The following is a 14,859-nucleotide window of genomic DNA, read 5'->3' as shown; positions in this document are numbered from 1 at the left end:
TATAGTCAGCCTTTTAGATGGCTGGATTGTGTTTATATATGTTGTCAATGAAGTCCTTAATGCTCTTATAAATTTATAAGAGATTTGTCATTGAGTATACTAAGGTGAAAGTGGTATGTTTTCAAGGGAGGGGGAGTGTAAGCATTACTAGGTAGGACTATCGTTCATTATAAGACCAACTTTTCACGTGAAGCACAGTACCTAAAAGCAGTGTTTGATTGGAGTGCAGCAGCCAGTTCTGATGTCATTATATAAGTGCTTCTCCGGTATTTGTGTAGTCACTGCGAATTATTGTTTCACTGCCTGTATCTTGTTACATATTGATTATGTACCCATATATTTTGTACCTGAGTTTTAAATAAAATATAAAAAAAAAAATTCTTTATAAACTGGCCCGAAAATTATTGCCTTCATTGTCGTTTAAATATCCGTTGTGCAATCGCAAAAAAAAAAAAAAAAAAAAAAAAAAAAAAAAAAAGCAATTGCAACTTGTATATTTACTACCAATTCAGAGTCATGTACTTATATATCTGTTATATCTATGTGACTCTGATGGGTTAGTATTATACCCCCTTCAAGAATATTTTATTATTCCACATACACTTTTTAAATTACACCAAAGTGGTTGGGCCACTTACCTTTTATATCCTACCTCTCTCCCCCCTCCCACCCTTTTCCAAGATTTTTATCCTTACCCATCCTTCTTCCTTACCCAACTTACCAAAGCTCTGGTCATAAGAAGAAGAAGAAGGCAATAGCTATGTTAGGAATTTTATGTTTACAGTCATTTGGGTGAGTGTAAGTGTAAAACGGGAATAATAGATAACGAGAGTAAGTCTGTTTTGTTTTGGATGTGTTCATGATACAAAAAAAAAAAAGAAGAGAGTAGGTGGTTTTCACATAGTTAGCTGATGATGGGGTGTGTTAGGGAGATAAAATGTTTTTTAACGGTGGTTTTGAAAATGGTTGTTGAGTCTGCGGTTCTTGAGTTTTTAGGCAGGGAGTTCCAGATTTTAGGCCCTTTATGTACATTGAGTTTTTGTAGAGATTTAGCCAGACACGAGGAATGTCATAGAGATTTTTGTGTCTGGTATTGTGTCTATGGGTCCTGTTGCAATTATCAAGAAAGTGTTTTAGTTCAGGGTTAATATTAGAATTTATGGTTCTGTATGTATAGGTTGCACAGTTGTAGGTGTGACTGTTTTGTACAGTAAGTTTGGGTCTATGAAGAGTGGCGGGAATGTTGTCTAGCATTGGATTACTTGATAATTCTTACTGCAGCTTTCTGTTGGGTTATTATTGGATTTAGATGAGTTGATGCTGTTGATCCCCAAGCATAAATAGCATATGTGAGGTAGGGCTAAATGAGTGAATAGTATAGTGTGAAAAGGGCTGATTGTGGTACATAGTAACGTATCTCTGAGAAGATCCCAACTGTTTTGGATATATATATATATATATATATATATATATATATATATATATATATATATATATATATATATATATATATATATATATATATATATATATATATATATATATTGTGTTGGATATGGGTGTTGAATTTCAGGTTGCTGTCAAGGTATAGACCCAGGAATTTACCCTTATTATGTTTAGCAGTAAGAGTATTGTCAATCGTAATGTTCAGTTGGGCATCACCTGTTCTGCTTCCAAACATAATACAGGTTTTGTCAGTATTAAGTGTAAGTTTATTGGCAGCCATCCAGGATAATATTTTTACTAGCTCTTCGTTAACAGCAGTATTGAGTGTCGTCAGCAAAGAAAGGTTTAAGGTGTTGTGATGCATAAGAGGGAAGAGCAGAGAACCAAGGACGCTTCCCTGTGGTACTCCAGTATCCAGTGGTCTTGTTGATGAGGTTGTCATTAATAGGGACATATTACTGTCTGTTAGAAAGGTAGGATTTAAAATATGAAAGTGCATGGCCTCGTGTACCATAATGATCAATTTCGTGGAGTAGGATGCTATGGTCTTCTGTATCAAAAGCTTTCTTTAGGTCGATAGTCCTAATGGATATTCATTTTTTCAAGTGCTGTGTAAAGCAGATCTAGCATTTTTACAATTGCGTCGTTTGTGATTTTGCTTTTCCTGAAGCCAAATTGGCAGGGGTTGAGGATGCTTTGCGCCGTTATAAAAGAGTATAATCTCTTGTGCACGAGTTTCTCGAAGATTTTGGATAGCAACGGTAAGTTCGATATTGATCTTCAGTTGTTTATATCTGTAGGGTCACCACCTTTGTGTATTGGTGTAACCCTTGCTGTCTTGAGTAGTGTCGGGAAAGTGCTGATTTCTAGTGATTTGTTAAAGAGTAATGAAATAGCGGGTGAAAGAACACGAGCCGCTCGTTTGTACAAAAATGGCGGGACTTGAGCCTGATTTCCTGATTTATTTTAAGCGACTTAGTAATCGTGGTGACTTCTGTTGGCTCGGTTGGTGCAAGATAGAAGGAGGTTGGAAAATTCCCATCTAAGTAATCACTTGCTCGGGCGTTGGTACCTGGGATTTTACTGGCAAAATTTGATCCTATGGTTGAGAAAAAGTCATTTATCTTGTTAACTGTATCAATAGGCTGTAGTGGTGTTTCATTCGGTTTAGTTAGGGCAATATCCCTATTTTTTCAGTTTGTGGGTGCCCAGAATCTGAGTGTCTTCCAGGTCTTTTTTTATATTTCTTGTTTCGGTGAATATGTTGGAGTAATAACAATTGCTTAGCCTTTCTCATTAGTTTGGTGAGGGCTGATGCATAGTGTTTAATAATATCTTTGTTTATTAAGCCCTGTCTATATTGCTTTTCATATTGGTGTTTCTTGACAACCGATCTTAGCGTGCTGTTAGTTAGCCATGGGCAACCTAGCCGTTTAGTCGTAATCTGGTTCGTTTTTATGGGACACTGTTATATAGCCTAAGTAATTTGTAAGAAATATGTCTATCCATTCATCGATACCATTGGCATTGGAGAATTCTGTAGGCCAGTTAACCGTACCTAGCTCTGTTGTGAAGTTACTTATTGATACCTAGTCATGGAGTCTAAAAGAGACCTTTTTGTATTCCAATGGATGTTTATTAATGTTTGTTAAGAGGAAGTTGGGGTAGTGGTCAGTAGTGCTGTCTGTGATTATCCCTGATTTAAAGGGGGCTACTATATTAATCCATGTATGGTCAATTATGGTTGCACTTGTCTCAGTCAGCCTGGTTGGTTTAGTTATAACTGGTATGAGTAGCGTGTTGTTCATATTGTTGATGAAATAAGTTACTGGCTGGTCATCTGGTAGGCCAATGCTTGACTTGGTTCTTGCCAACAAAGATTCACTAGTTAATAATCTTGAGGTTAATGATGAGCTTGGGGAAAGTGATCACAATTCACTTAGTTTTAATGTATCATGGAATTACCCAGATAACTGCAATCAAATCTCTGTCCCAGATTTTCGCTTGGCCGACTTCATGGGACTGAAAAATTACCTGGGTGGGCTAAATTGGGATGTCCTGACTATGGGTCAGGTAGGTGATCTTGGTTGCCAATATGATGTTTTTCAGATCATAGTTCTAGCTGCCCAGATAACTTTTGTTCCGAGTAGGAAAATTAGATCTAACAAAAATGATCCAAAATGGATGAACAATAGATTAAAACATCTCATTGATCAAAAGAGAGGCATATATGGGCGTATCAAAAGAGGGAAAGGGCAGTTAAGAAATCAATGTATTCAATTAAAGAGAGAAATAAAAAAAAGGAATTAGAAAAGCAAAAAGGGATTATGAGGCTAAGGTCGCGAGGGATTCAAAGACTAACCCAAAAGGGTTCTTTCAGGTATACAGAAGTAAGATTAGGGACAAGATAGGCCCACTTCAGAGTAACTCTGGTCAGATCACTGACAGCGATAAGGATATGTGTGAAATTCTCAATACTTCCTCTCAGTTTTTACCCATGAAAATACTAGCGAAATTCCTGAAATAATAGATTATGTAGAACAGAACGATAATAACCTGTGCACGATTGCTGTAACTAGTGACATGGTCGTCAGACAAATAGAGATATTAAAACCTAACAAATCCCCAGGCCCTGATGAACTGTTTGCAAGGGTGTTAAAGGAATGTAAAGAGAAACTTAGCATACCTTCGGCTAATCTTTTCAACATATCACTACAAACTGGCATAGTGCCTGATAAGTGGAATATGGTAAATGTTATACCTATTTACAAGGCAGGTGACAGGTCCTTAGCTTCGAAATATAGACCAATAAGCCTTAGCTCCATAGTGGGAAAATTTATGGAATCAATAATTGCCGAAGCAATTCGTAGCCATCTTGATAGGCATAAATTGATTAATGAATCTCAACACAGTTTTACAAAGGGGCGCTCTTGTCTTACGAATTTACTAACTTTTTTTACTAAGGTGTTTGAGGAGGTAGATCATGGTAATGAATATGATATTGTGTATATGGACTTCAGTAAGGCTTTCGATAGAGTTCCACATCAGAGGATATTGAGGAAACTTAATTAAAGCACACGGAATAGGAGGAGAAATTTTTTTCCTGGGTAGAGGCATGGCTGACAAATAGGCAGCAGAGAGTTTGCGTAAATGGGGAGAAATCAGAATGGGGGCACGTCACAAGCGGTGTTACACAGGGATTAGTGTTGGGCCCTTTGTTGTTCACAGTTTACATAAACGACATAGACGAGGGAATAAATAGCGACATAAACAAATTTGCTGATGACACAAAAATAGGCCGGCCAATTCATTCTAATGAGGCCACTAGAGCATTACAGGATGATTTAAATAGACTGATGCAATGGTCGGAGAAGTGTCGGATGCAGTTTAATATAGACAAATGCAAAATTCTAAATATTGGATGGAAAAATAACCATGCCACATATAGACTAAATAATGTAGATCTTAATACTACTGATTGTAAAAAGGATTTAGGAGTCCTGGTTAGCAATAATGTAAAACTAAGACAACAGTGAATCAGTGTTCGCAATAAACTAACAGAATCCTTGGCTTCATATCCAGAAGTATAAATAATAGAAGTCCGCAGGTTACTCTTCAACTCTATATATCCTTGGTTAGGCCTCATTTAGATTATGCTGCACAGTTTTGGTCACCGTATTACAGAATGGATATAAATGCATTGGAAAACGTACAGAGGAGGATGACAAAGATGATCCCATGTATCAGAAATCTTCCCTATGAGGATAGACTGAGGGCCGTGAATCTGCACTCTTTAGAAAGGCGTAGAATTAGGGGGGATATGATCGATGTGTATAAATGGAAAACAAGAATAAATAAAGGGGATGTAAATAGCGTGCTGACAATTTCCAGCCAAGACAGGACTCGAAGCAATGATTTCAAGTTGGAAAAATTCAGATTCAGGAATGATATAGGAAAGCACTGGTTAAGTAATAGACTTGTGGATGAATGGAACAAACTCCATTCATCCACCGCTACGTGGTGTAGTTTTAAAAATAGGTTAGATAAATGCATGAGTGGGTGTGAGTTGGACCTGACTAGGTTGTGCTACTAGGTCTGATGCCTTGCTCCTTTACGTGGAAGTGACCTACTAGGTGGGTCACTGGGCTAATCCTTGGGGGGGGAGGGAAACATGGACCTGTTTCGCATGGGTCAGTAGGGCTGTTGCAGTGTTCCTTCTTTCTTATGCTCTTAAATATATCATTAGAACTGGACAAGATTCTAATGCTCTATTTATTCATGTGAGAGATTTTAACCATCCAATTGATTTTCAAAAAGTTAGAAAGTTGTATCAAGCAAGTCCATGGTCGACAGGAATAAAAAGCAGTTTTGAAAATAATATGAATATTTCCTTTGGTTTATGTAAATTAGATTCATTTATAATTAATAAAATTTGGGAAGAATTTAATAATACATTGGACAAATAATAAATCTTAATTCTTGGGTAGAGTACTATGGTTGGGCAAATATTTTGTTAGTGGGATGGATTGCGAAGGACTTGCCTATTATGGGCCAACTGACTTGCTGCAGTTTTCCTACTTTCTTATGAGTCGGGTGTCGTCATGCGTCGGGTGTTGCTTTGTTGTGGGATGTGATGGTGAGGTGTAGTCTTGATCCTTTATATGCCTTCCTTTGATGTATTGTCTTCATAGTTCCTTGATAATGTGAGAAGTCACGAAAGCCCTTGGAATTTCACTATTCTTTCACAGTGGTTGTTTTGCATATTTTGATATGACCTGTTTACTGTGATCTTATTGTATACATACATATATATATATATATATATATATATATATATATATATATATATATATATATATATATATATATATATATATATATATATATATATATATATATATATATATATATATATATATATATATATATATGGTCTTGTGTGCCATAAATCCCAGTGAAAGATTGCAAGACATGAGGAGGTTAATAACATTATCAAGAGGAGCCTCACAACAGCTGGATGCCCAGCAGTAAGGGATCCACCCCAACTATGCAGATCTGATGGTAGCCAGAAGCGTCCAGATGGTATCACTCTTCAAGCCTGGACAGACGGGAAGCAGGTGGTATGGGACTAAACATGTGCATCTACCTTGGCTGATACCTATCTCCAATATACCAGGGAGGAAGGAGGGGCAGCCGCCAGCTTCAGGGAGTCCCAAAAGTCTAGAAAATATGGAGAACTTGCCCATCATTATATGTTTGTTTCCATAAGCTCAGAGACCCTTGGCTCATGGGGAAAGAGTGCATCTAAGTTCCTTAAGGAGCTAGGCAAAAGACTCATCAGAGTAACTAGGGATCACAGGGCAGCTAGTTTTCTGTTCCAGCGACTCAGCGCTGCTGATCAGAGGGGTAATGCCTGCTGTATTTTGGGCACGCGCCCCAGCTCTGAAGAGCTGGATGAGATTTTCGCATTATAATCAGTGACAAACATGTTACAATATGTACTAGACATGTATCTCTCACATCTCATGTACTGTATATGCCATCTTTATATCAACAATGTATCTCTTAAACCTTTTTGTACCATATTATGTAATAAAATATACCTATTGGTAAAAAAGAATGAAAAGATGGGGTGGTAGGGGAAGTGGAATATTCAAACGGCTTCAGGAAGAAATCCAAGTATTCTTCCTTGAAGCCTTTTTATCCACTTCTCCGAGCTCATTACCTTTGTACCTAGTTCAGCTATCAAAACTTTGGGGCCCAGTCCCTGGACCCATTGTGTACCTCTGTAATCTGTAAATACCTTTGTAACTTGTCATGATTGTGACTAGACCTACCTGGAGTTCATTACCTTTGTAAATTGTGAGTTCATTACCTTTGTAAATTGTGAGTTCATTACCTTTGTAAATTGTGAGTTCATTACCTTTGTAAATTGTGAGTTCATTACCTTTGTAAATTGTGAGTTCATTACTTCTGTAACTTGCTCGGCTATCAAAACTTTGGAGTCCAGTCCCTGGACCAATTATGTACCTCTGTAATCTTTTGACTACCGCCCACAGGATGGGTATGGGGTGCATAATAAACATATTAAACTAACTAACAACCACAATTTACACCAGAGGTGGAACCCATATATATATATATATATATATATATATATATATATATATATATATATATATATATATATATATATATATATATATATATATATATATATATAAACTCCAGCAGCGGGTCATCATATAAGTAAGACCCACGTCAGGAAACACTTGTTTCCTGACAAACCTTACTTAACCAGCACTTACGTGTGAAGGTGACCAGAAGAGGCAATCTCCAGTCATAGTAAGTAAGAAGTTATGCTGTTGCAAGCATTTAATTCTGATAGTGTATCCGCAGATTTACACCAACACAGTCTGAATTTTAATTAAGGCTACATTCCTTCTCGTAAGATGCGTCTTTTTCATTTGACTTATTATCTCTATATATGCTGCATCTTACCTGCCATGTACTATACATTCTACTGGTGAGGATTCCAGGTGGGGGTCGAAATATAGTCTCAATTTTCATTGGTATTTTATTGTTGACATGTGGTGCTCCTCTCAACACTCACGTGTAAATATATACTTTATATTATGAAACTTCGCAAAGAAGAAAATTTATGCTTTACCTGAAACTTCCGCTATTTTCAGGAACTAAAAATTTCTGGGAATTATTGTTAATAGTATTATATGAGGGAAGTGCTATATCTGTAGGGGCCATACAGCACGTGCACATTCGATCCAAGGGAAGAATATTTTCCTTGCATGAAGAAGGCGAAAATCAGAATTAAATTAAGAAATTTTTATATTAGCATTTACCAGCCTTTTTTTTCACAATATGGCGTTTTTTCTGATGACGGAAAACGCTGATGTGGGATGTTATGAAACTGTCGCTAAACCATACCCCCGGCCGGGATTGAACCCGCGGTCATAGAGTCTCAAAACTCCAGCCCGTCGCGTTAGCCACTAGACCAGCTAGCCACAATAAGATTCATCCAACTAGGTATATTTCTACACCATAGGAAGGTTAGCACAGGCACCTCTGTGTAGAAATATACCTAGTTGGATGAATCTTATTGTGGCTAGCTGGTCTAGTGGCTAACGCGACGGGCTGGAGTTTTGAGACTCTATGACCGCGGGTTCAATCCCGGCCGGGGGTATGGTTTATTTGCAATCGTGTCATTACGATTTCTTAAGTCATGTCAAACTGTCGCTATATTGTTTGCATACACAGTTTTATATTTCCACCAATTTTCAGCTTTTATATCCGCTTAAAGTTCATATTATAACGAAAGTGACTCAGGGATAGTTTTTATTTTTTTTAATCAAGGGGAAACGCTAAACTTGTATGAGTAATATAACGCCTATGTAATTGGAAACAATGAAGTTTGATGAAAGGAGGGCAAGGATATATCCGGTTCCTTGGATCAAGGGCCTCTTTGTGGCATGAAGGCACCTCCCTTGAGGGGTTCAAAGGCGAGAAATTTCTGGCACTGTCGTGGCGATTTCTTGTGTTTTCTTTTCATTGCTGAGCTTCTGAAAAGAGAGAAATAATTGATATTTAAGAAAGACAGAGTTAGATGATAATATTTCAGAACGAGATAAAAGCACAGATCGAATACTAGACCCTATGAATTAGTGTATAATGCATGGCATACAAATATCAACATTTATCTATACAATATGTATACTGTGTATTTTAAGTCTTTCTCCTGAATAAGCAATTAATCGTACCTGGGCATACAGGACTAGGTGTCGCTCTGGGAAGGACGGACTAGATACTCTAAGGGAAGCTGGACCCACCGACATGGCCAAGGATAGGAAGATTAATGAACTGAGGCAAAACGGGATAGTCAACACTGGCAGCTGGACCTGAGAGAGAACAAGTGATTAGCGTTTAACAAGAGAGCAAACTTTTCTGTCAATTCATTATTAATCATTCAAACACACTATACTAATTCCCCCCCCCCCCCCCCCCAAAAAAAAAAAACACTTACTGAAGCAAAGATGGGAGAGAGAGACGAATGGATGAATGTGGTGAAGAAGGCATTGATAACAGCCAGCAGGAGTGTTCTTGGGGTTGGCACCATGAAGAAAGTGATGGCCCCAGCTGAGAGGAATCCGTTGTAGCCCCACACACCCGCTTCCACTAGTGTATACGGCGCTGATGACACCACCAGAGCTGAGCACAGAGAGTAAGCAGAGTGTAGTGCTTTAAACGAGCGTCAGGAAATAGTAATAATAATATTAGCGATGGAATTATCGTTAGCGTCAGCAACAGCAGCAAATAGTGCCTCCAGCGGAAGCAAAAACCTGTAGCAACAGCATTTTTCTGTTGCTACTGCTGGTGGAAATTCTGTTTCCATTACAACAGTTGTTGCAGCTTAAACAGTAGCTACATGTACAGATGCTTCTGTTAGTTTAATATGTTTACTATGCACCCCATACCCATCCTGTGGGCGGTAGTCAAAAGGTTACAGAGGTACATAATTGGTCCAGGGACTGGACTCCAAAGTTTTGATAGCTGAGCAAGTTACAGAGGTAATGAATTCACAATTTACGAAGGTAATGAACTCACAATTTACAAAGGTAATGAACTCCAGGTAGGTCTAGTCACAATCATGACAAGTTACAAAGGTATTTACAGATTACAGAGGTACGTAATGGGTCCAGGGACTGGGCTCCCAAAGTTTTGATGGCTGAACTAGGTACAAGGTAATGAACTCACAAGTTACAAAGGTAATGAATCCTATAAGAATGGTTACTTACGTTTATACATGGCTACAATCATGAACAAATTATAGTGTAATGAGCAATTCACACTTCCACACCCGGTCACAACTGTAGTGAGTTATTGGTGCAAATATTGATTGTTGAGACACACACACACACACACACACACACATACAAATTCATACACACACACACACACATAAACACACACACACACACACACACACACACACACATAAACACACACACACACACACACACACACACACACACACACACATACGATCAACTGAGGAGGAGGTGAAGAAGCTCTTAAGTGACCTTGACACCTCAAAGGCGATGGGACCGGACAACATCTCCCCATGGGTCCTTAGAGAAGGAGCAGAGATGCTGTGCGTGCCTCTAACCACAATCTTCAACACATCCCTTGAAACTGGGCAACTACCTGAGAAATGGAAGACAGCTAATGTAGTCCCCATATTTAAGAAAGGAAACAGAAACGAGGCACTAAACTACAGACCTGTGTCTCTGACATGTATTGTGTGCAAAGTCATGGAGAAGATTATCAGGAGGAGAGTGGTCGAACACCTGGAAAGGAACAAGATTATAAATGAAAACCAGCATGGGTTCATGGAAGGCAAATCTTGTATCACAAACCTCCTGGAGTTTTATGACAAGGTAACAGAAGTAAGACACGAGAGAGAGGGGTGGGTAGATTGCGTTTTCCTAGACTGCAGGAAGGCCTTTGACACAGTTCCCCACAAGAGATTAGTGCAGAAGCTGGAGGATCAGGCGCACGTAAAAGGGAGGGCACTGCAATGGATAAGGGAATACCTGACAGGGAGGCAGCAACGAGTCATGGTACGTGAAGAGGTATCACAGTGGGCGCCTGTTACGAGCGGGGTCCCACAGGGGTCAGTTCTAGGACCAGTGCTATTTTTGATATATGTGAACGACATGATGGAAGGAATAGACTCTGAAGTGTCCCTGTTCGCAGATGACGTGAAGTTGATGAGAAAAATTAAATTGGACGAGGATGAGGCAGGACTGCAAAGAGACCTGGACAGGCTGGACATGTGGTCCAGCAACTGGCTTCTCGAATTCAATCCAGCCAAATGCAAAGTCATGAAGATTGGGGAGGGGCAAAGAAGACCGCAGACAGAGTATAGGCTAGGTGGACAAAGACTACAGACCTCACTCAGGGAGAAAGACCTTGGGGTGACCATAACACCGAGCACATCACCGGAGGCACACATCAACCAAATAACCGCTGCAGCATACGGGCGCCTGGCAATCCTGAGAATAGCGTTCCGATACCTTAATAAGGAATCGTTCAAGACACTGTACACTGTGTATGTTAGGCCCATACTGGAGTATGCAGCACCAGTCTGGAACCCACACCTGGTCAAGCACGTCAAGAAGTTAGAGAAAGTACAAAGGTTTGCAACAAGGCTAGTCCCAGAGCTCAAGGGAATGTCGTACGAGGAAAGGTTAAGGGAAATCGGACTGACGACATTGGAGGACAGAAGGGTCAGGAGAGACATGATAACGACATACAAGATACTGCGGGGAATAGACAAGGTGGACAGAGATAGGATGTTCCAGAGAGGGGACACAGGGACAAGGGGTCACAACTGGAAGCTGAAGACTCAGACGAGTCACAGGGACGTTAGGAAGTATTTCTGCAGTCATAGAGTTGTCAGCAAGTGGAATAGCCTAGCAAGTGAAGTAGTGGAGGCAGGAACCATACATAGTTTTAAGAAGAGGTATGACAAAGCTCAGGAAGCAGAGAGAGAGAGGATCCAGTAGCAATCAGTGAAGAGGCGGGGCCAGGAGCTGAGTCTCGACCCCTGCAACCACAATTAGGTGAGTACAATTAGGTGAGTACATACACACACACACACACACACACACACACACACACACACACACACACACACACACACACACACACACACACACACACATACACAAACTCATACACATGCACACACACTCATACACACACACACACACTCATACACACACACACACTCATATACACTCATACACATACACACGAACACACAAACACACACACAAACACACACACACACACACACACATCATTCAGGACCCTGTACACCGTGTACGTTAGGCCCATATTGGAGTATGCGGCACCAGTTTGGAACCCACACCTAGCCAAGCACGTGAAGAAACTAGAGAAAGTGCAAAGGTTTGCAACAAGACTAGTCCCAGAGCTAAGAGGTATGTCCTACGAGGAGAGGTTAAGGGAAATCAACCTGACGACACTGGAGGACAGGAGAGATAGGGGGGACATGATAACGACATACAAAATACTGAGAGGAATTGACAAGGTGGACAAAGACAGGATGTTCCAGAGATTGGACACAGTAACAAGGGGACACAGTTGGAAGCTGAAGACACAGATGAATCACAGGGATGTTAGGAAGTATTTCTTCAGCCACAGAGTAGTCAGTAAGTGGAATAGTTTGGGAAGCGATGTAGTGGAGGCAGGATCCATACATAGCTTTAAGCAGAGGTATGATAAAGCTCACGGCTCAGGGAGAGTGACCTAGTAGCGATCAGTGAAGAGGCGGGGCCAGGAGCTCGGACTCGACCCCCGCAACCTCAACTAGGTGAGTACACACACACACACACACACGGGAACAGTCTATAGTTTTAAGGCGAGGTATGATAGAGCTCATGGAGCAGGGAGAGAGAGGACCTAGTAGCAATCAGCGAAGAGGCGGGGCCAGGAGCTGTGACTCGACCCCTGCAACCACAAATAGGTGAGTACAAATAGGTGAGTACAAATAGGTGAGTACACAGGAGCTTGGACTCGACCCCTGCAATCTCAACTAGGTGAGTGCACACACACATACACACACACACACACACACACACAGGAGCTCGGACTCGACCCCCGCAACCTCAACTAGGTGAGTACACACACACACACACACACACACACACACACACACACACACACACACACACACACACACACACACACACACACACATGCACACATGTGGTAATGCTTTATTTACAGCTAGCAAAGTCAGGGTATTTCTCCAGAATGGTCTGCAATATACCACTGTGGATAAAGTACTTTGCCATTTCTTGAACATTTATGAGCGAGTTGTTTCTAAATTCATTAATTTTATCACACTCCAGTACATAATGACGCAGGGTGTGACAATAGTCCATCTGGCAAAGTTTACATTTCGTTTGGTCTACATCTGGTGGTGGTGATTTAACCTGCCAAAGATACTTGTAACCCAGCCGGAGCCGGGCAGTAGTGACATCCAAGAGTCTGCTTATTTTGTTGGATGCACCATAGACATGTGGCTCCTCCTGCATGATAGAATGATGATAGATGGACTCACTGGTGTCAATCTCCCTGAGCCTTAAGTCCATAAAATTCAGTTGAAGTTCTTTTCGTATTATTGTTCTCAAACTACTACCTGACAAGCCAAGATTGTAATCTACTCCCTCTTTGAAAGCATACAGCTTAGCCAATTTATCAGTTCTATCATGCATCTGAAGACCAATGTGAGATGGAATCCACAGCATGTGCACTCTGACTCCACTGTCCACAATCCTACCATACCTGTGTCTGGCTTCTGACACAAGCATGCAACAATTTATGCTTAATGAGTTGAGAGCATTTATGGATGACAGAGAATCAGTTACAATTAAACTGTCAATCTTTGATACATAGATGCATTTCAGTGCAAGGAGTATGGCAAACAGTTCTGTCTGAAGGGTAGAGGCCCAATTATTGATGCGTGCTCCAATTTCTTTAAGAGAGCCATCACTCTGTACGACAACAGCAGCACTACCAGCTGCACCAGTGGATTGGTGAACAGAACCATCAGCGTAAATAATTTGCGAGAGTGTGTGCTGTGTGACTAAGTTATCAATACAGCTTAAGGCCTCATGTTTGGCTTCAAGGCGAAGTTTTGGTTGTGATTTAAGAAGTAGTTTGGGGGGAAATGGAGGAATAGTAGTTTGGAATGGGGTAATATTCCATGGAGCGGAGAAGTGCCGCTGTTGCCTTACTTGACATAGATCATGTATCTGATTCATGCGGAGGTCGGTTCCAGTTTTTTCGATCCATCTGGAGGAGTGTTCACCAGTGCTGAGGAAAGTTTGGAGGGCTTCTGTGCAGGGGTTTGAATGAGCTTGCCTGAGCATATTAACCCCAATTAGGATATTTCTTTCAGTAACACGATCTCTGATGCTTGGAATATCAAGTTCTTTTTGCATATTTAAAATTTTGGCAGTACGAGGGCATCCTAAAATGATCCTCATTGCTTCGTTCTGCAGTTTTTCCAGCCCTCCAAGCTTCCAGTCAGACACAAGAGCAAGTAGTGGCGCAGCATAATCAACCAATGATCTAATATAAGCAAGATACATCATTTTCACAATTTTAACATTAGCACCATACCTGGGGTGAAGCCCTGCCACAACTCTAAGTGCTCTTAGTCGTTCTTTGTATTGGCGACAAAGTCTTGTTACAACAGGTCCAAGTAGTGGAACCTCAAAACCTAAATACATGTATCTGCTTACATATTCTAGAAGAGACCCATCATGCAATTGGATCTGACGAACTGTGCCTCTCTGTCGAGGA

The 14,859-nt window shown here is 40.4% G+C and overlaps 1 protein-coding gene across 2 annotated transcripts in view; it reads right to left on the bottom strand.

The window, feature by feature from the left end:
- Positions 1 to 8,618: 8,618 nt before the first annotated feature.
- Positions 8,619 to 14,859, bottom strand: part of LOC128692559 (urea transporter 2) — a 65,878-nt gene continuing 59,637 nt past the window's right edge. For both annotated transcript variants that reach the window (XM_053781744.2, XM_053781832.2), the window contains exons 7-9: positions 9,485 to 9,669; positions 9,222 to 9,359; positions 8,619 to 9,023 (exon numbers count right to left, since the gene is read on the bottom strand). In XM_053781744.2, coding sequence (XP_053637719.2) covers positions 8,958 to 9,023; positions 9,222 to 9,359; positions 9,485 to 9,669 — 389 coding nt within the window. In that variant the 3' untranslated portion in view covers positions 8,619 to 8,957. The remainder of the gene's footprint in view (positions 9,024 to 9,221; positions 9,360 to 9,484; positions 9,670 to 14,859) is intronic.

The sequence above is a fragment of the Cherax quadricarinatus genome, chromosome 2 (genome assembly GCF_038502225.1).
Source record: "Cherax quadricarinatus isolate ZL_2023a chromosome 2, ASM3850222v1, whole genome shotgun sequence".
In the NCBI taxonomy this organism is placed as follows: domain Eukaryota; kingdom Metazoa; phylum Arthropoda; class Malacostraca; order Decapoda; family Parastacidae; genus Cherax; species Cherax quadricarinatus.
The sequence above is the reverse complement of the archived record's forward strand: the minus strand, read 5'-3'. Positions and strand labels throughout refer to the sequence as shown.